This window comes from Lucilia cuprina, chromosome 4, assembly GCF_022045245.1.
Source record: "Lucilia cuprina isolate Lc7/37 chromosome 4, ASM2204524v1, whole genome shotgun sequence".
In the NCBI taxonomy this organism is placed as follows: domain Eukaryota; kingdom Metazoa; phylum Arthropoda; class Insecta; order Diptera; family Calliphoridae; genus Lucilia; species Lucilia cuprina.
The window spans coordinates 94,895,309-94,916,930 of NC_060952.1; the positions used below are offsets into that span (position 1 = coordinate 94,895,309).

General features: G+C 30.4%; 2 protein-coding genes and 1 long non-coding RNA gene across 3 annotated transcripts in view; 1 reads left to right on the forward strand and 2 right to left on the reverse strand.

The window, feature by feature from the left end:
* LOC111676539 overlaps positions 1-1,577 on the reverse strand; it is a 12,062-nt gene extending 10,485 nt beyond the window's left edge. Inside the window, exons 1-2 of the mRNA XM_023437498.2 lie at positions 1,248-1,577; positions 499-1,167 (exon numbers count right to left, since the gene is read on the reverse strand). Of these exons, the coding sequence (XP_023293266.2) occupies positions 499-1,167; positions 1,248-1,367 (789 nt within the window). The 5' untranslated portion in view covers positions 1,368-1,577. The remainder of the gene's footprint in view (positions 1-498; positions 1,168-1,247) is intronic.
* Positions 1-19,477, forward strand: part of LOC124419405 — a 20,612-nt gene extending 1,135 nt beyond the window's left edge. Inside the window, exon 3 of the long non-coding RNA XR_006940561.1 lies at positions 19,009-19,477. This is a non-coding gene — a long non-coding RNA (uncharacterized LOC124419405). The remainder of the gene's footprint in view (positions 1-19,008) is intronic.
* LOC111676540 (glycine receptor subunit alpha-4) lies at positions 9,485-11,660 on the reverse strand. Its single transcript, XM_046948650.1, has 4 exons — positions 11,590-11,660; positions 11,062-11,516; positions 10,386-10,996; positions 9,485-10,306 (listed from the first exon to the last, which is right to left on the reverse strand). The coding sequence occupies exons 1-4, from the start codon at positions 11,658-11,660 to the stop codon at positions 9,989-9,991; spliced, it is 1,455 nt and encodes a 484-aa protein (XP_046804606.1). The 3' UTR covers positions 9,485-9,988.
* Positions 19,478-21,622: the final 2,145 nt, after the last annotated feature.

Below are 21,622 nucleotides of genomic sequence, written 5' to 3' on the forward strand. Positions count from 1 at the left end.
CTAGAACAGAACTAGAACAGAACTAGAACAGAACTAGAACAGAACTAGAACAGAACTAGAACAGAACTAGAACAGAACATGAACAGAATTAGAACAGAACATGAACAGAATTAGAACAGAACTAGAACAGAACTAGATCATAGCAGAACAGAACTAGAACAGAACAGAACTAGAACAGTACTAGAACAGAACTAGTACACAACTAGAACAGAACTAGAACAGAACTAGAACAGAACTAGAACAGAACTAGAACAGAACTAGAACAGAACTAGAACAGAACTAGAACAGAACTAGTACAGAACTAGAACAGAACTAGAACAGAACTAGAACAGAACTAGAACAGAACTGGAACAGAACTAGAACAGAACTAGAACAGAACTAAAACAGAACTAGAACACAACTAGAAGAGAACTAGAACAGATCTAGAACAGAACTAGAGCAGAACTAGAACAGAACTTTAACGGAACTAGAACACAATAGGAGAAAATTGTTACTCACCCCCAATCGTCCAGCCGCTACACAATCCGGATAACCATCTTGATTTATGTCCACGGTACACAACAACGAAAACACATTTGCCACACTCCATGTCTGCCACAATAAATCTCCATTAACACCATTCACCGCTATAACTCCACCCTCGCAGGGAACTTCATCACCCTGTATAGGACTCTTACATTTCGGCAACGGATAACCCTCATACTGAATATTATCATCGACGCCAAAACCAAAAATTATATCCGTAACATCATCACCATTTAGATCAGCTTTACGCACTGGACTTTCACTGTTCATGCGGGGAAAAGTACGTGACCATAGCTTCTGTACACTGATCTGGGTACAAGGCACAAATTCACTACCCATACTATCGCCATACGATTTCTGGCCATCATCGTTTATAACCATCGAAAAAGAGGGTGAAATCTTTTGATGATGTAACCAAAATTTAATTTTTTGCATGGAGACAGGAACCATGGTTAGAATTAAAGCTATTAAGCTAATCAAGGCTATAATAATGGTCAAAGCAGCCAGGCCATAGCAAAAGGGTTCACAACAGCGCCAACAGCAGCGACGATGTTTTTTCATTATGGGCACTGAATTATGAGATTTGCCGTTTTTACGTCTAGGTGCCATTAGAGGACGCTTTAAGCCCTTCTCCTCGCTCATCTTTATTGAAGAAAAACAAAAAATCAACAAAATTAATTTAGTTAATCCTCAAAAAACGAGGTCATAACAACAAATAATACCTTTGATGTTTTTGAATCCTTAATGAATACTTCATCGTCGACATCATCACTTATGTCTTCATCAATGGAATCGCGTATAGCGATACGATTTGAGGGCACATATGGTCGCATATTTATCATAACCGGAAAAATATGTTGTCTGACAAAATAAAAAAGAGCTTCTTACTCTTTACGTTTTTCACTAGGTTGGTCTGTGTGTGAAGCGTTTTATTCCCTTTTATCTTTTACTTGTTTTTAAATAAACACTTTTCTTTTGATAAACTTTTATTAAAACCCCTTATGTTAGGCTTTATTTTTTAATACTTTTTAAACGCTTAAAGTATGCTATATATAATTTTGTGTATTTATTTATGTTTTCGATAAGCAACAAGAAGTTTGTATGTTGTTTTTTTCACTTCAAACGAAAAATCAATATAATTACTTCAGCTGTCAATTTGACATTTGCTTAGAGAGCAATTTACTCTTCTAGTTCTCTTTTATTTTTAAGTTTCAACGCCTGCGCCTAAAAGTTTACTGTTATTTGTTTGCTGGAACACGTGTTGATTGCTGGCTTTTTGTTTTTGTTCATTTTAGCGGTATTTACTTTGTTTATCAACAAATTTTATTAGATTTGTGTTTGTGTATGAGTGTTTTGAGGGAAACTCTGTCAAACTGTTGAATGACCAATAAACTGTTCCATGTGGTGTTGGTAGTTTTATGTGTAGATAATTTTAGTTACCCTTTAAAAACTCCCCCATTTTGTTTTGCTTCACTTTTCATTCATTATTTAATTTTTATTGTTTGTTGTGTTTTTTTTCATCAGAAAATGTTCAATGAACATTTTTGTGAATGACTTTAAATTGAATTACTAGGATTCATTCATAATTTCTCCACCTTAGAGGTTTAATAAACATACGTAATCAGTTCGGTTGTGTTTTCGCAATTGACTGCAGATTTTTTTCAAAATCGAAATACCGCCCCAATCGGGATAATAGTGAAAATCCTTAATCACTTATATTTTCCATGTTAAATCGATTTTTATATGAGAGATCTTAAATCGGCTGTAGTTCTTTAAATAACGCTCCAATTGAGAAAATAGTGTAAGTCTATGATCACTTATATTTTCCATGAAAAATCGATTTTTATATAAGAAATCTAAAATCGGCTGTATTTCCTTAAATAACGCTCCAATCGAGAAAATAGTGAAAATCTGTGATCACTTTTATTTTCCATGAAAAATCGATTTTTATATGAGGAATCTAAAATCGGCTGTAGATCCTTAAATAACGCTCCAATTGAGAAAATAGTGAAAATCTGTGATCACTTATATTTTCAAAAAAATCGATTTTTGAATGAGAAATTTAAAATCGGCTGTAGATCCTTAAATAAAGCTCCAATCGAGAAAATAGTGAAAATCAGTGATCACTCATATTTTCCGTGAAAATCGATTTTTATATAAGAAATCTAAAATCGGCTGTAGATCCTTAAATAACACTCCAATCGAGAAAGAAGTGAAAATCTGTGATCACTCATATTTTCCATGAAAAATAGATTTTTATATGAAAAAACTAAAATCGGCTGTAGTTCCTTAAATAAGGCTCCAATCGAGAAAATAGTGAAAATCTGTGATCACTTATATTTTCCATGAAAAATAGATTTTTACATAAGAAATCTTAAATTGGCTGTAGTTCCTTAAATAACGCTCCAATCGAGAAAATAGTGAAAATCTGTGATCAGTCATATTTTCCATGAAAATCGATTTTTATATAAGAAATCTAAAATCGGCTGAAGTTCCTTAAAATCGAGAAAATAGTGAAAATCTGTGATCACTCTTATTTTCCATGAAAAATCGATTTTTATATAAGAAATCTGAAATCGGCTGTAGTTCCTTAAATATCTAGAAAATAGTGAAAATCTGTGATCACTCATATTTTCCATGAAAAATCGATTTTTATATGAAAAAACTAAAATCGGCTGTAGATCCTTAAATAAAGCTCCAATCGAGAAAATAGTGAAAATCTGTGATCAGTCATATTTTCCATGAAAATCTATTTTTATAAAAATCGAAAAGGAGAGTGATCACAGATTTTCACTATTTTCTCGATTGGAGCGTTATTTAAGAGAGAAAACTAAAATCGGCTGTAGATCCTTAAATAACGCTCCAATCGAGAAAATAATGAAAATCTGTGATCACTCATATTTTCCATGAAAAATCGATTTTTATATGAAAAAACTAAAATCGGCTGTAGATCCATAAATAACGCTCCAATCGAGAAAATAGTGAAAATCTGTGATCACTCATATTTTCCATGAAAAATCGATTTTTATATAAGAAACCTAAAATTGGCTGTAGTTCCTTCACTCATATTTTCCATGAAAAATCGATTTTTATATAAGAAATCTTAAATAGGCTGTAGTTCCTTAAATAACGCTCTAATCGAGAAAATAGTGAAAATCTGTGATCACTCATACATATTTTCGATTTTTATATGAGAAAACTAAAATCGGCTGTAGTTCCTTAAATAACGCTCCAATCGAGAAAATAGTGAAAATCTGTGATCACTCATATTTTTTCATAAAAAATCGAATTTTATATGAAAAAACTAAAATCGGCTGTAGATCCTTAAATAACGCTCCAATCAATAAAATAGTGAAAATCTGTGATCACTCTTATTTTCCATGAAAAATTGATTTTTATATAAGAAATCTAAAATCGGCTGTAGTTCCTTAAATATCTAGAAAATAGTGAAAATCTGTGATCACTCATATTTTCCATGAAAAATCGATTTTTATATGAAAAATCTAAAATCGGCTGTAGTTTCTTAAATAACGCTCCAATCGAGAAAATAGTGAAAATCTGTGATCACTCGCATTTTCCATTGAAAAATCGATTTTTATATGAGAAATCTTAAATTGGATGTAGTTCCTTAAATAACGCTCCAATCGAGAAAATAGTAAAAATCTGTGATCACCCATATTTTCCATGAAAAATCGATTTTTATATAAATCGGCTGTAGATCCTTAAATAACAGTTCAATTGAGAAAATAGCGAAAATCTGTGATCACTTATAATTTCCATGAAAAATCGATTTTTGTATAAGAAATCTTAAATCGGCTGTAGTTCCTTAAATAACGCTCCAATCGAGAAAATAGTGAAAATCTGTGATCGCTCATATTTTCCATGAAAATTCGATTTTTATATGAGAAATCTAAAATCGGCTGTAGTTTCTTAAATAACGCTCCAATCGAGAAAATAGTGAAAATCTGTGATCACTCATATTTTCCATGAAAATTCGATTTTTATATGAAAAATCTAAAATCGCCTGTAGTTCCTTAAATAACGTTCCAATCGAGAAAATAGTGAAGATCTGTGATCACTTATACTTTCCATGAAAAATAATCGGCTGTAGATCCTTAAATAACGCTCCAATCGAGAATATAGTGAAAATCTGTGATCACTTGCATTTTTCATGAAAAATCTTAAATCGGCTGTAGATCCTTTAATAACGGTCCAATTGAGAAAATAGTGAAAATCTGTGAACACTTATATTTTCAATGAAAATTCGATTTTTATATGAGAAATCTAAAATTGGCTGTAGTTCCTTAAATAACGCTCCAATCGAGAAAATAGTAAAAATTTGTGATCATCCATATTTTCCATGAAAATTCGATTTTTATATAAGAAATCTAAAATCGGCTGTAGTTCCTTAAATAACGCTCCAATCGAGAAAACAGTGAAAATCTGTGATCACTTATACTTTCCATGAAAAATAATCGGCTGTAGATCCTTAAATAACGCTCCAATCGAGAAAATAGTAAAAATTTGTGATCACTCATATTTTCCATGAAAAATCGATTTTTATATAAGAAATCTAAAATCGGCTGTAGTTCCTTAAATAACGCTCCAAATGAGAAAATAGAGAAAATCTGTGATCACTCATATTTTCCATGAAAAATCGATTTTTATATGAGAAATCTAAAATTGGCTGTAGTTCCTTAAATAACGCTCCAATTGAGAAAATAGTGAAAATCTGTGATCACTCATATTTTCCATGAAAAATCGATTTTTATATGAAAAAACTAAAATCGGCTGTAGTTCCTTAAATAACGCTCCAATCGAGAAAATATTGAAAATCTGTGATCACTCATATTTTCCATGAAAAATCGATTTTTATATGAAAAAACTAAAATCGGCTGTAGATCCTTAAATAACGCTCCAATCGAGAAAATATTGAAAATCTGTGATCACTCATATTTTCCATGAAAAATCGTTTTTTATATGAAAAAACTAAAATCGGCTGTAGATCCTTAAATAACGCTCCAATCGAGAATATAGTGAAAATCTGTGATCACTTGTATTTTTCATGAAAAATCTTAAATCGGCTGTAGATCCTTAAATAACGGTCCAATTGAGAAAATAGTGAAAATTTGTGATCACTTATATTTTCAATGAAAATTCGATTTTTATATGAGTAATCTAAAATTGGCTGTAGTTCCTTAAATAACGCTCCAATCGAGAAAATAATGAAAATTTGTGATCATCCATATTTTCCATGAAAATTCGATTTTTATATGAGAAAACTAAAATCGGCTGTAGTTCCTTAAATAACGCTCCAATCGAGAAAACAGTGAAAATCTGTGATCACTTATACTTTCCATGAAAAATAATCGGCTGTAGATCCTTAAATAACGCTCCAATCGAGAAAATAGTGAAAATCTGTGATCACTTATATTTTCCATGAAAAATCGATTTTTATATAAGAAATATAAAATCGGCTGTAGTTCCTTAATTAACGCTCCAATTGAGAAAATAGTGAAAATCTGTGATCACTTATATTTTCCATGAAAAATCGATTTTTATATAAGAAATCTGAAATCGGCTGTAGATTCTTAATTAACGCTCCAATTGAGAAAATAGTGAAAATCTGTGATCACTTATATTTTCCATGAAAAATCGATTTTTATATGAAAAACTAAAATCGGTTGTAGTTCCTTAAATAACGCTCCAATCGGTTGTAGTTCCTTAAATAACGCTCCAATCGAGAAAATAGTAAAAATCTGTGATCACTCATATTTTCGATTTTTATATAAGAAATCTAAAATCGGCTGTAGTTCCTTAAATAACGCTCCAAATGAGAATATAGTGAAAATCTGTGATCACTAATATTTTCCATGAAAAATCGATTTTTATATAAGAAATCTTAAATTGGCTGTAGTTCCGTAAATAACGCTCCAATCGAGAAAATAGTGAAAATCTGTGATCACTCATATTTTCCATGAAAAATCGATTTTTATATGAGAAAACTAAAATCGGCTGTAGATCCTTAAATAACGCTCCAATCGAGAAAATAGTGAAAATCTGTGATCACTTTTATTTTCCATGAAAAATCGATTTATATATGAGAAATCTTAAATTGGCTGTAATTCCTTAAATAATGCTCCAATTGAGAAAATAGTGAAAATCTGTGATCACTCATATTTTCCATGAAAAATCGATTTTTATATAAGAAATCTAAAATCGGCTATAATTCCTTAAATAACGCTCTAATTGAGAAAGTAGTGAAAATCTGTGATCACTTATATTTTCCATGAAAAATCGATTTTTATATGAGAAATCTAAAATCTACTGTAGGTCCTTAATTAACGCCTTCATTAGCTTAGTGAAGAACCCTCTTAAAGTGCTGCCAATGTAGTGATTTTTTTATACTTTTACATTCCTTTCATTAAACACATTGTAGTTTATTTTTATAAGCTTAATATTAATTTATTATTTTATTTATTTGTATGATTTTTGAAATACTTTAACAATTACATATAATTTTTTTTAATCCAAATTTCATTTGTTTCACTTTTAACTCTTACATAATTAACAACACATTACAGACATACAGCAAATTTGAATTTCATATTAAGGTTAAAATCTTAATAGAGAAATAAAAAAATTACAAATTAAAGTGAGAATAATAATTATAAACGAAATTAAAAAAAAAAAAAGTTTGTAAACAAAGTATTTGCTTTATTGAGGAGTTTGTTAAAAGATTTTAAAAATATTGCTTTGTCCCTATTTTTGAATCAGATTTTAGGCTTATGGTGCTTTATTTTTGATCTATTTTTCTAATTTAAAGAAATATTTACAAGTTTTTATTGAAGTTAAATAATTTGCGGCAATTATTTGATAACGATTATTGTGAAAATAAAAAAAAAAATATTTTTTTACATATTATGTATTCTATTAATTTGTAATATTTGCTATAAATTAGAAATAAAAGTAGTTTTTAATAAAAACTTTTCCTTGCTTATCATATTTTTCCCAAAATTTTTGTAATTATTATTAGTATAATTGTGACAATTATGCGTTAGATTATTAGATTCTTATTTTCTCTTATTTCTTTAATATTTACAATAAATAATATTATTAATATTAATTGAAGTATTTCTATTTTTTTTTTGCATATTTTTAATAATAACCTATTAAAATACTTAATTTAATTATTTGAACATTTTCATTTTTATTTTTTTTTTTTGTTTAAATAAGTTTTAGATTTTCGAAAAACACAATGTTATTTTAACTATAAAATGATCGGTTTAAATTTAAGCACTTTGTAAGGTTTGTGTCCCGTTTCATATGAAAAATCTAAAATCGGCTGTAGTTCCTTAAATATCGCTCCAATCGAGAAAATAGTGAAAATCTGTGATCACTTATATTTTCCATGAAAAATCGATTTTTTTCATGAGAAAACTAAAATCGGCTGTAGTTCCTTAAATAACGCTCCAATCAATAAAATAGTGAAAACTTGTGATCACTTATATTTTCAATAAAAAATCGATTTTATATGAAAAATCTAAAATCGGCTGTAGTTCCTTAAATAGCGCTCCAATCGAGAGAATAGTGAAAATCTGTGATCACTTATATTTTCCGTGAAAAATCTGCGATTTTTAAATAACGCTCCAATCGAGAAAGTAGTGAAAATCTGTGATCACTTATATTTTCCATGAAAAATTGTTTTTTATATAAGAAATTTAAAATCGGCTGTAGATCCTTAATTAACGCTCCAATTGAGAAAATAGTGAAAATCTGTGATCACTTATATTTTCCGTGAAAAATCTGCGATTTCTATATGAGAAAACTAAAATCGGCTGTAGTTCCTTAAATAACGATCCAATCGAGAAAGTAGTGAAAATCTGTGATCACTTATATTTCCATGAAAAATCGTTTTTTATATAAGAAATTTAAAATCGGCTGTAGATCCTTTATTAACGCTCCAATTGAGAAAATAGTGAAAATCTGTGATCCCTTATATTTTCCATGAAAAATCGATTGTTATATAAGAAATCTAAAATCGGCTGTAGATCCTTAAATAACGCTCTAATCGAGAAAATAGTGAAAATCTATGATCACTTATATTTTCCATGAAAAATCGATTTTTATATGAAAAAGCTAAAATCGGCTGTAGTTCATTAAATAACGCTCAAATCGAAAAAATAGTGAAAATCTGTGATCACTTATATTTTCCATGAAAAATCGATTTTTATATGAGAAAACTAAAATCGGCTGTAGATCCTTAAATATCGCTCCAATCGAGAAAATAGTGAAAATCTGTGATCACTTATATTTTCCATGAAAAATCGATTTTTATATGAAAAAGCTAAAATCGGCTGTAGTTCATTAAATAACGTTCCAATCGAAAAAATAGTGAAAATCTGTGATCACTTATATTTTTTTTATGAAAAATCGATTTTTATATGAGAAAACTAAAATCGGCTGTAGATCCTTAAATATCGCTCCAATCGAGAAAATAGTGAAAATCTGTGATCACTTATATTTTCCATGAAAAATCGATTTTTATATAAGAAATCTTAAATCGGCTGTAGATTCTTAAATAACGCTCCAATTGAGAAAATAGTGAAAATCTGTGATCACTTATATTTTCCATGAAAAATCGATTTTTATATTGGATATCTAAAATCGGCTATAGATCCTTAAATAACGCTCCAATTGAGAAAATAGTGCAAATCTGTGATCACTTATATTTTCCGTGAAAAATCGATTTTTATATGAGAAATCTAACATCTGTGATCACTTATATTTTCCGTAAAAAATCGATTTTTATATGAGAAATCTAAAATCATCTGTAGATGCTTAAAAACCACTCCAATTGAGAAAATAGTGGATATCTGTGTTCACTTATATTTTCCATGAAAAATCGATTTTTATATGAGAAAACTAAAATCGGCTGTAGTTCCTTAAATAACGCTCCAATCGAGAAAATAGTAAAAATCTGAGATCACTTATATTTTCCATGCAAAATCGATTTTTATCGATTTTTATATAAGAAAACTAAAATCGGCTGTAGTTCCTCTTGGTGTTTTGTTATCTCGTGGTAAAGAGGTGCTACCAGTAACTCTTGTCTGCCGAGACTATAGACTAGTGACGTCAAGTAACTCGTCGAACTTTTCTTGGGTACTAATCAGAGGACCACTTAGTCTGATACTACGGGTGGCCAGTTGCCCGTCGATTTGAGCCTGCTCAGTTTGTATCTCTGATGGTGAGTCAATCCAGTTGTTGAAAAAGACCACCGTGAAATGGGCCAATACGCAGATGTTCACGTAGAGTGTGTCTTTTGAAAACTAACTTAAATACAGGCAATACTTTAACCCTAAAACAACATTGTGTTTTTTTCGAAATTTTTAGTTTGATACTTAAATTAAGTTTCATTTCTAAAACACTACAATACAGTGCTAGTGCATTTCTTTTAAACTTCTTAAAGATATTCATAAAATACAATCCAATAGATGGCATTTAGAGAGGCAAATAAAGCGGGAAATGCTACACGAGAAGTACGATCTATATAGATGGCACGTTTTAAACGTTCCTGTTGAGGTGTTAATTTTGGTTTGGGTGGTTCGGGTTCAACGGGTTTGGGTGCTGGTGTTGGTGGCGGTGCTATTGTGGGTGTTAAAATAATGCGAGATTCTTGACGAGGTATCCAAGGACCATCGGCATCGATTGGTGGACGCATAACACGACGTGTGGTGTGGGTATGAGAGTGGCTATGACTATGGCCATGGCCTAAATGAGACTAAAAATTAAACATTTAAAATTATTTAAACACCTTAAAGTATGCTTTATATTTGTGGTAATAAAAAACCCTAACTTACCCTTTTATTTTTTGTCATTTCATCAAAGATTTTCTCTATTTTTTCATCGGTTAGCGGTGGATGAGCTGGTGGTGGTGGCGGCTCTGGTTTCGCCTCCTCCTTTTTAGCTTCTTCCGGTTTGGGTTTAGGAGGATAAGCTATAGGTTTTGGTATGGGTGTATCACTTAAGACGATGTTGATTAGACAATACTCCATAAGAGCCATAAACACGAAAACCGTACACACGGACATGAAAGCATCTACTGCTTTTAAATACGATACAGGCGGTAGTGATGATTGAGATTTCGCATGTTGCGTTGATAAAGTTAGCAGAGAAGTGACACCCAAAGTAACCCGGGCAGGAGCAGCCTCTGGTTTAATCCAAAATGATACCCAAGACATTATAACAATCATACAAGTGGGTATATAGGTATTGAAAACATAATAAACCAGACGTCTTTTTAAAGTGAACACCACTTCCAGGCAGGTAAAGTTACCAGTCGAATAGACTTGAGTACAATCGGCCGTTTCATTATGTATCAGCGCCACCTGAGGCAATTCGATGTTTTCATCTACCACTAAAGGTGTGGTGGGATCCCATTGAAATATCATGTCATCCGTGGTGTGGGACACTGCAAATAATTTATACACTAAGAAAAATAATCTTCTTTAAATTTCCTTCTCCTCTCCTACTTACAACTTTCCATTTGTAGTTTACACTCCTGTGTATCATGCGGATAAATGGCAAAATTCATAATACACGACAGCTTTAGGGTCAATTTCACCATGTACAATATAGTTTTATCTTTATACAGCCACATATAATGATTCGGTATGGTCATCGTTTGAAATGTTACCGATTTGGCATTTTTGAAAAATGAATCTGGACGCCATAAACGTTTTAGCCAATCCACCTCTAATAAACGATATTCTTGTGTCATATTTTCGGGCAGTCTTAAACGATGATCCTTCCAGGTCTGCGCAAAAAATATATCCGCTACATAGGTCATGGAGTTTTCATCAATGGAATCTAAACCCATGACGGTGACATGAAAATAAACTATCGTTGGTTGTCCCTCTTTTTTGGGCGGTCTCATTTTATCGTAACGTTTTATGTCTTCTGGCAAAATATCTGTGATTTCTAAACTATGTCTAAATTGGGTGGTAATTGGGGGAATGGAGAGGATTGTAAATAGATTAAAGTTATATTGGACTTTGGACTTACTGAAATTCTGCTTGTGCAAAGTGTTCTAGAGTTATTGAGAGTAGTGTAAACAGGAATATTTGAGCGTTCATTGCTGGAAATAAAGAAAATTTTGAATCACATTACTTTGTTGTAAATTTAAACTTTTAAGATTGATCTGTTAATTCAAAGTTATATAATCAGCCTAAGGACCATAATCTCTAAATACGGTGATTCGTATAAATTTGAGTATTGAAGCTGGAAGTAATGTAGAGGTGGAACTAAACTGGAAATAGAACTAGAACTGTACTAGGACTAAACTTATGTAGAACTGAACTAAAATAGAAATGAACTAAAACAGAAATGATCTAGAACATAACTAGAACAGAACTAGAACATAACTAGAACAGAACTAGAACATAACTAGAAGAGAACTAGAAGAGAACTAGAACAGAACTAGAACTGAACTAGAACAGAACTAGAACTGAACTAGAACTGAACTAGAACTGAACTAGAACAGAACTAGAACAGAACTAGAACAGAACTAGAACAGAACTAGAACTGAACTAGAACTGAACTAAAACTGAACTAGAACAGAACTAGAACAGAACTAGAACAGAACTAGAACAGAACTAGAACAGAACTAGAACTGAACTAGAACAGAACTAGAACAGAACTAGAACAGAACTAGAACAGAACTAGAACAGAACTAGAACAGAACTAGAACAGAACTAGAACAGAACTAGAACAGAACTAGAACAGAACTAGAACAGAACTAGAACAGAACTAGAACAGAACTAGAACAGAACTAGAACAGAACTAGAACTAGAACTAGAACTAGAACTGAACTAGAACAGAACTAAACTAGAACTGAACTAGAAGAACTAAAACTGAACTAGAACTGAACTAGAACTGAACTAGAACTGAACTAGAACTGAACTAGAACTGAACTAGAACTGAACTAGAACTGAACTAGAACTGAACTAGAACTGAACTAGAACTGAACTAGAACTGAACTAGAACTGAACTAGAACTGAACTAGAACTGAACTAGAACTGAACTGAACTGAACTAGAACTGAGCACTGAACTAGAACTAAACTAGAACTGAACTAGAACTAGAACTGAACTAGAACTGAACTAGAACTGAACTAGAACTGAACTAGAACTGAACTAGAACTGAACTAGAACTGAACTAGAACTGAACTAGAACTGAACTAGAACTGAACTAGAACTGAACTAGAACTGAACTAGAACTGAACTAGAACTGAACTAGAACTGAACTAGAACTGAACTAGAACTGAACTAGAACTGAACTAGAACTGAACTAGAACTGAACTAGAACTGAACTAGAACTGAACTAGAACTGAACTAGAACTGAACTAGAACTGAACTAGAACTGAACTAGAACTGAACTAGAACTGAACTAGAACTGAACTAGAACTGAACTAGAACTGAACTAGAACTGAACTAGAACTGAACTAGAACTGAACTAGAACTGAACTAGAACTGAACTAGAACTGAACTAGAACTGAACTAGAACTGAACTAGAACTGAACTAGAACTGAACTAGAACTGAACTAGAACTGAACTAGAACTGAACTAGAACTGAACTAGAACTGAACTAGAACTGAACTAGAACTGAACTAGAACTGAACTAGAACTGAACTAGAACTGAACAAGAACTGAACAAGAACTGAACTAGAACTGAACTAGAACTGAACTAGAACTGAACTAGAACTGAACTAGAACTGAACTAGAACTGAACTAGAACTGAACTAGAACTGAACTAGAACTGAACTAGAACTTAACTAGAACTGAACTAGAACTGAACTAGAACTGAACTAGAATTGAACTAGAACTGAACTAGAACTGAACTAGAACTGGACTAGAACTAAACTAGAACTAAACTAGAACTGAACTAGAAAAGAACTAGAACTGAACTAGAACTGAACAAGAACTGAACTAAAACTGAACTAGAACTGAATTAGAACAGAACTGAAATAAAATAATTTGGTTTGGGCTCTCAACTAATTTTAATTTAAAAATCTTGCATTTAATTTAAATTATTTTTTAAATTCAAATAAATATTTCACATACGCAACGTTGACCTTTCATTGCAAAAAAAATATTTACATTTTCAACATTTGTTTTCAAAACTATTTCAATATTTTGTTTCCTTTTTTAAGAATTTATTTCACCTTGTCTTTAACATTGAATTTCCTTTAAAATATTTATTTATAAATCCTTTTTTTCTCATTTTACAAGAAAACAGGAAAACACTTATGTTTACAACAACAAAAATCAACAATAACAAGAAATCATTGTCATTTGTAATTTATAATTACCTTGGCGGGCGGCTAGGCTTGTAATTATGACATTATAAAAAAAATATTAATGTTAAATTTAGAAGAAAAAAATTGAAATGTAAGAAAAATTATAGGAAAGAAAATCTTGAAATAGTAACCTAGAATTTCAGAAAAAAAACACAACACAACACATGTCATGTAAATTTATCCTGCAGTCAGTCATCATCATAAATTTTTTCTCTTGTTACCTTTTTGTCATGTTGTTGGTATTATTGTTGTTTTTATTGTCTCTCATCACAATAGCGACTTAATTCACAATTAAAACCACTTCAAAAGCAACCAACAACAAGACAAAAACACAACCGTTAAGTAGCCTGTATGTGTGTATTTGTACGTGTATATGAGTGTTTGTGTGTGCTCTTTTGTGAAAATACCTCAGGATTCCTGAGTAAAATTGTCTCATTGAGTAGAAAAATGTTGTTGTAGTAGTTTTTTTTTAAACTGAATAATTATGCTTGCTTAAGTGTTGAATGGGAGGCGAGCAGGTTGTAATAAGAATATTTGTAGGGACGACGAGGTTAAGAGAGCAGCAATAAGTGTATGCGAATGCACTTATTCTTGAGTTTTTTTTTTATTTCTATATGACGTCAGACAAGGACAATTTTATTTCCTTTGATCAACAGAAATTTTAATGTTTTATCATAATTTTTTTTTTTTTTTAGATAATTTAAGTGTTTAGTTAATTTTACGTAAAATTAACTTGTGTGTATGAAATGTTAATATAACCCAGCGAAATTTTTTATCGAAATAAGTTTTAGAATTATTGTACTTTTTAGCAGATACAAAAAAATGTTTGAAATCCATTTACTTATATGATCTTTAAAAGTTGTTGTGCAGATCAGAAATACTTTAACAAAAACTTTAAATATCTTCTCGTGTGAAGCCCAAAAAGCTGGGTCGCCTATCTGACATTACCCTTGTTTGGATGAGCAGATGAGCTTGCCAGAACGGGATCTGCAATTGATATTTCCAACGCCGTTTCAGTAGCAACTCCGTTAGGTTTTATTAAGAGCAGTATCTTCAGATTCTTTCCTCTAAAGGTGAAAATAGATGGAATAAGCTAGACATATTGTGGCTAGAACTATTGTGGCCCTCTTACGCACAAGACACCATATATATTGAAGGACTGATAGAAGCTTATAGCATTAATAGCAGGATTTACACATATGCAAGTCGGTTTGGGCTCCCTTTCAACGATGACTATCGCAGTTGCAAAGTCTGGAAAGGGAAAAAACTGTCATCCATCTTCTCTATAAATGCCTTGCTCTGGCCGTAAAGAGAAACTACTTCCTTGGCAGTTAGTTCATATACAACCTTGGTGATATATGTATCTGCACTACAGGCTAGATATAATACTAAATCTGATGAGCTGAGCGAAGTCTCTTCGATTTCGAGTTAAGCTCCTCTTCTTCGATCACCGTTGCAGTTGCAAAGACTGGGAAAAAGAAGAAACTGTATTTCATCTTCTTTCTTTTGAATGCCCTAATCTGGCCGTTAAGAGAAATTGCCTCTTTGGCAGTTACTTCATATCTAACCTTGGCGATATCTCTGCGCTACGGACCAAATCTAATACTATAAATACTACATCTGATGAGCAGTCTCTTCGACTTTACTTGACAATTCACGTGCAGTTAGGGCGAGTTTTTCTGATAAAGATAATCTTCATTCTTTGGTTAAACCGGGTTTAATATATGTTTCGTGTTTTTCATTTATCAGTAAAGTTACTTATTATCTTAGTTTAACTGAGTGTAATTGGCTAATTAAACTCAAGTTATAAGTGAGAAAACACAATTAACAAAAACGATAAAACAATGTTTTTGAGTGAAAAATTAGCAATACTAACAAAGTTAACTGAGCTTAAATCTAAAACTGAAAAACACAATCATCGGTTAAAGTCCGTCTTAATTTGTTCCGAGTTTAATCTAACAGCAAGTTAAGCCTAGTTTAACTGAGGAGTAAGAAAGCCGCCTTTTTCTCTTGCAGCTACAGACTGGATTAAGATCCATATTAATACTACATCTAACGAGTTGAGTGGAGTCACCCAAAAATTAAAATTTGATTATTCTATCTTTAGCAGTTTCCCAAATATACGAGTTTGAGTATACTTCATTGAGTGCATTTTGAAGATTCTTGCTCCAATAGTTTCCTAGATTATTTAATTCATGTGCAAGGTACCCTAAAATGTAGTCTGCTAATTTATAACATAAATATTACAATGGATGTCAAAATTGTTCCCGCAACATTTTAGAATATTAGCTCTTCCCTTCCTTTTATAGTTCTAATGATAGTTCGCCCATTATTCTCCCAAATGTTCATACGGAGTTATAGTTCTTCGCAGAATATTTGAAGAATGTAGCTTCAATTAGCTTCCTAGAAAAAATTTAATTTTAGGTCAAAATTGTTCAAATCACATGCACTATATGAACATATAATAACCCATTATATACGGTCCAATTTGTAAAATAAATCTTAAAAGGTTTTAATCTACGGTAACTAAACAGTCAAAATTTTGTAATTTTTCAAAACTCCTCCAGTTTAAGGTCCCTGTTGAAACAAACCCGGAGATTGCTAAAACACCAAAGTATGGGAAAAACAAGTCAATTTGAGCACAAATAGTCCTAGAAAACTAGTATTATGTACATACATACATACATACATATATTCAAAATTTTACGGTTTCAAAAATCATGTTTTTTTGTTCATATATCCGTTATTAATTTCCGATTTTGATGATTTTAAAAAGAAAACCTCTCGAACGACAGACCTCTGTAAAAAGTCCGACTTTAATACAAAATATATTTCGTTCGAACTGAAATTCAGAATAGTTAAGATTAAGAAGATTAGACACGGAATGTCAACTACAGCCCATACTTCTTTATTTGTTATTTTAGTCACATAACATAGGCCAACAAATTAATAAAATAAATCGAAACCCAGAAAACAAATCTCATAAGGTTTAACGATAATCATGGCGTTATGGCAACGTAAAGGGATATTTATAAAACCCAATCTGAAACAGTTTAGACTCAAAAAAATCTTTTACGAGATTCAGTCACGATATCTCAAAATGAGATGGCGATATTTTTAGGTTATATTCAGATTCAGATAACTTTGGTCTCTGGATTACAAAAAAAAATTGTTGACCTGTGTCAACAGAGGAGTGAAATAGGAACTTCGTCAGCAATATTTCAAGATCAATTCACATAAGGTTGTACAGTTATCGTGACGTTACAACAACACAAAGGGATATTTCTAAAACTTCTTCTGTCCTCTAAAAGTCCAATCTAAAAGAGTTTAGACTCTAAACAAGTTTTTTTTTTGCGAGATTCAATCGATATCTCGAAATAAGGCTGCGACATTTTTAGGTTTTAATCAGATTCAGAGCAGATTCATTATTTAGAGAAGTATACATTGGTATCTGAATTAAAAAAAATTTTGTTGAGCTGTGTTATCAGAGGAGTGAAGTAAGAACTTTGTCAGCAATATTTCAAGGAAAAAAAATTTAAAACATTTTTCTATTTTTAAGAAACCTATTAGAAAATCTCTTTAACTAATAATTCATGTAAATTTAACAGCGTCTTTCTATATGTCTGGAACTCCCTATAGGCTTCTTCACATTTTCAAATAGGCGAGCTGTCACGCCCACATACAAAAATATGTATTAAAAGTCGAATATCTCAGAAACTGCTATTCTAGCTGACGCATATTTTCATTTTTTTTCATATGGATTATTTTGATATCCATATGAAAATATAACAAAATGGGTGGGCAGGCAATAGTGGACGGGACATCTATATAAGAAAGTATAATAGTTACAGTTCTAATAATTTATCAGAACCGCTTTATTATAAATAAAAAATATATAAAAGACCAAATTTGGGGGGTCAAGCAATATGGGGCGTAGCATCATTTTATATGAATTAAAAACAAAAATTCGTATAATTGGGAAACTATTAGGATTCTCGAATTTCATGTTAACATTTGAGTAGTAAATGGAAGAATAAAGAAATAAGGGGCGTGGCACTTCCCATATGTTGGATGCATTTTTGAATATCTGGGGAACCGTTAGGCCAAGATACTTATTTGCAAATATTGTTTTATAACTCACCAATTTCTTTTGTTTTTTTAACTATTTTTAAACTTATTTTTTTAAACTTTTAAATTTATTTATATTATATATTAATTTTTAATTTAACACTGCCAATATTTACTTATTTTATTTTTTAACTTAATATTACATGATTATATAATTTATATAACAATTATTACTAATTTAATAATTATTTTTTTTTTAAATTAGCTTTTTTGATAATTTTCTTTTAAATTTGAAAAATTTTATTTTAAATATTAATTTAATAATAATTAAATAAATTTTCTTTTTTAAATTTTAATTTAATAAACTTTTTTAAATTTTGCCTTTAAATTTATTTTAATAAAACAGCTTAAGACTGTTTTTAAATATTTCTGCTTTTAAATAATTGCATGTTTTTTATCCGTTATTTTTTAAATTTCACAACTAACAACGTTGAATTTCCGATACAAACTGACAGTTGTTTAAATACATTTTGAATTTGAAACCTTTTTTGCTTGATTTTCATTTTATTTTTTTTTATTTAGTTTTTAATGAGAAACAAGGAACATGAATTTGTGTGTAGAACAGCGCAGCATGTAAAAAAATATAAAGGATTTTTTTTTCTTTTGGTTGAGTACTTTAGAATCAACTATTTGCTGGAGACCTCCTTCCCCTTAACTACCCTAGTGATAAATCTGAGAGAATATATTAAAAATGTTGGTGATAAAATTGCCAAAGAAAACATAATGTCTAGTCAAAGGCAACCACAAAAAAATGAATTCATAAGAAATTTTAAAAAATACAAAAAAATTTTTTTTATTATTGTTATTTATAAGATAACGGCGCAGGACTCTTATGACTGTTTTCTTCAAGTGAGCTACTTTAAATTTAAAGTTTTTCTTTTTTTATTTTATTGACATAATTTTTACTGCAATCTCTTAACACATTTCATATCCTTTTTCTTCTTTCATCCTTTACTTTGTCTTGAAACTAGTTATTGAAAATTTGTCTTTGCTTTACAGTCAACGTGAGTGAGTGACTGTGTACATCCCAACAAGTACTTATAAAGATGACATTGCCCAATAAAACTTATGCCTTGTGTTAAGCACATCATGACATTATGGCGCTGATGACGATGAGGCTACTGCAGCTGCCGATGGTAATGATGATGAGGATGATGATGTGTTAGTGCCACTTGACAAGTGATGTTGTTTGGTGCTGACTCTATATTAGTGGAAAAACTGCAGCAGTTTTCTTAAGGATCCCTTTTGCCTTGCTCTCGCTCTTGTTTGTACACATTCTTAAGAAATTATTGTTTTATATTCAATGTAATTTTTGTTTAACTTGATTTTTTTCTATTAATTATTGATTATTGTCTCAAATCGTGCTGCCACCAAAATCTTTTCTTATTCTTAATGCTGTTTATTTCGTTATCACGTTTAAGTATGAAATGCTTGTTTTATTCTTGATTTCTCAATTTCTTTGTAAATATTTCTCTAGGAAAATTTTCTAAAATTAGCTTGCATTTAACTATAAAGGTTTAAATTTATTTCCAAGAATAATATTGATTTCTAGGAAAAAACACAATCACTCAGAATTAACTGGATAACTTAGATAGATAGATAGATAGATAGATAGATAGATAGATAGATAGATAGATAGATAGATAGATAGATAGATAGATAGATAGATAGATAGATAGATAGATAGATAGATAGATAGATAGATAGATAGATAGATAGATAGATAGATAGATAGATAGATAGATAGATAGATAGATAGATAGATAGATAGATAGATAGATAGATAGATAGATAGATAGATAGATAGATAGATAGATAGATAGATAGATAGACTGATAGATAGAATCATTGAGAAAACTATATTAATGAAGTTATCAAAAAAAGATGCTTGAGAGTTCCGAACCTCCCACGATAGGAGGATGTAGGAATAAAAAAGAAAAAAACTAAAGATGAAGAAAATAAACTTAAACCACCCACCCTGATGAAATGCTGACGCGGTGCCGGGGTGGATTGGAGATGTCGTGGGGCCACTAGATGATAGGATACTATCACTACGTCCAAAAAAAAAAAGATAGATAGATAGATAGATAGATAGATAGATAGATAGATAGATAGATAGATAGATAGATAGATAGATAGATAGATAGATAGATAGATAGATAGATAGATAGATAGATAGATAGATAGATAGATAGATAGATAGATAGATAGATAGATAGATAGATAGATAGATAGATAGATAGATAGATAGATAGATAGATAGATAGATAGATAGATAGATAGATAGATAGATAGATAGATAGATAGATAGATAGATAAATAAATAAATAAATAAATAGATAGATAGATAGATAGATAGATAGATAGATAGATAGATAGACAGATAGATAGACAGATAGATAGATGAAAAATACAATGGACATTTGTATTTTTTATTTTATGCATCTTTTTCAAGTATTTTTTATAATAATTTTGTTTTCAAAGATTATGTATTTCATCCTAACAATATGATCTGTGTCCTTGCTTCTATCTTACAATGTAAATAACACTACTTATACATAGACATGTAAGTAGTTGGTGGTAAACATAAAATTTATTTAATTATATTTATTTTATATTTTCATTTTAATGAATTCACACAAAGTGTAATTTTAGTAAAATTGTTCTAATTGTATTTAAAACATTGTTTAACATAAATCAAGGTTAAAATGTGATGTTGATGTGTTTAAATAGTTTCACATTTTATTTTTATCAAAAGCAATTTATTGTGATTATAATATTTTAGTGTCATAGTTTGTATTTTCCTTTAAATAGTCTCCTAAGTGTTTTATGACGTCAACTATAATTATTTTCCTTCTCTTATGCATAAAATACCTTCAGTATTTTATTATAATAAATTTCTATTTGACAAAATCATTTTAACACATTATTAATCAGAGATGTCATCAATATTTAAATATCAATTGAAGAAGCACATACACATACGGCTTTAGCTTTCCACTGGCAATAAGGGGAAAGTTTCAAGTGTTAGGAAGACCAGGTTTTTGTGATAGAATATTTAAATCGTTATTTAAATAAATAAATAACTGCAGCAGATGTTAATACTAGAATTTTATTTTTTAGACCCTATTACATTGGTATTTATTTTAAAATGACCACCTTTATTATCGCTATACTGCATTCTCATGCTTGCTCTGTATAAGTGCATCATTAGTTTTTTTTTTTTACATTTTTTACTTATGATTTTATACTCTCGAGAATATCCTGCCTGCATTTCAATGAAATTGTTTTAATGTACTCATACTAACTTTTTATGTCTCTTCGAAATATTGTTTTGAAAAATTTTTAACAAGCAAATTGATTGGAAAAATGTTTGAAAGTTAGTAGAAGTACTATGTTTTGATTTTATTTATTTAATGAACTCTAAAAATAATTTGTGCTAGAAATGGAAATAAAGAAAATTGGAAAAGTTTTTTAAGATTTGAAAAACATTAAAAGTTTTAAGCATCTATCTATCTATCTATCTATCTATCTATCTATCTATCTATCTATCTATCTATCTATCTATCTATCTATCTATTTATTTATCTATCTATCTATCTATCTATCTATC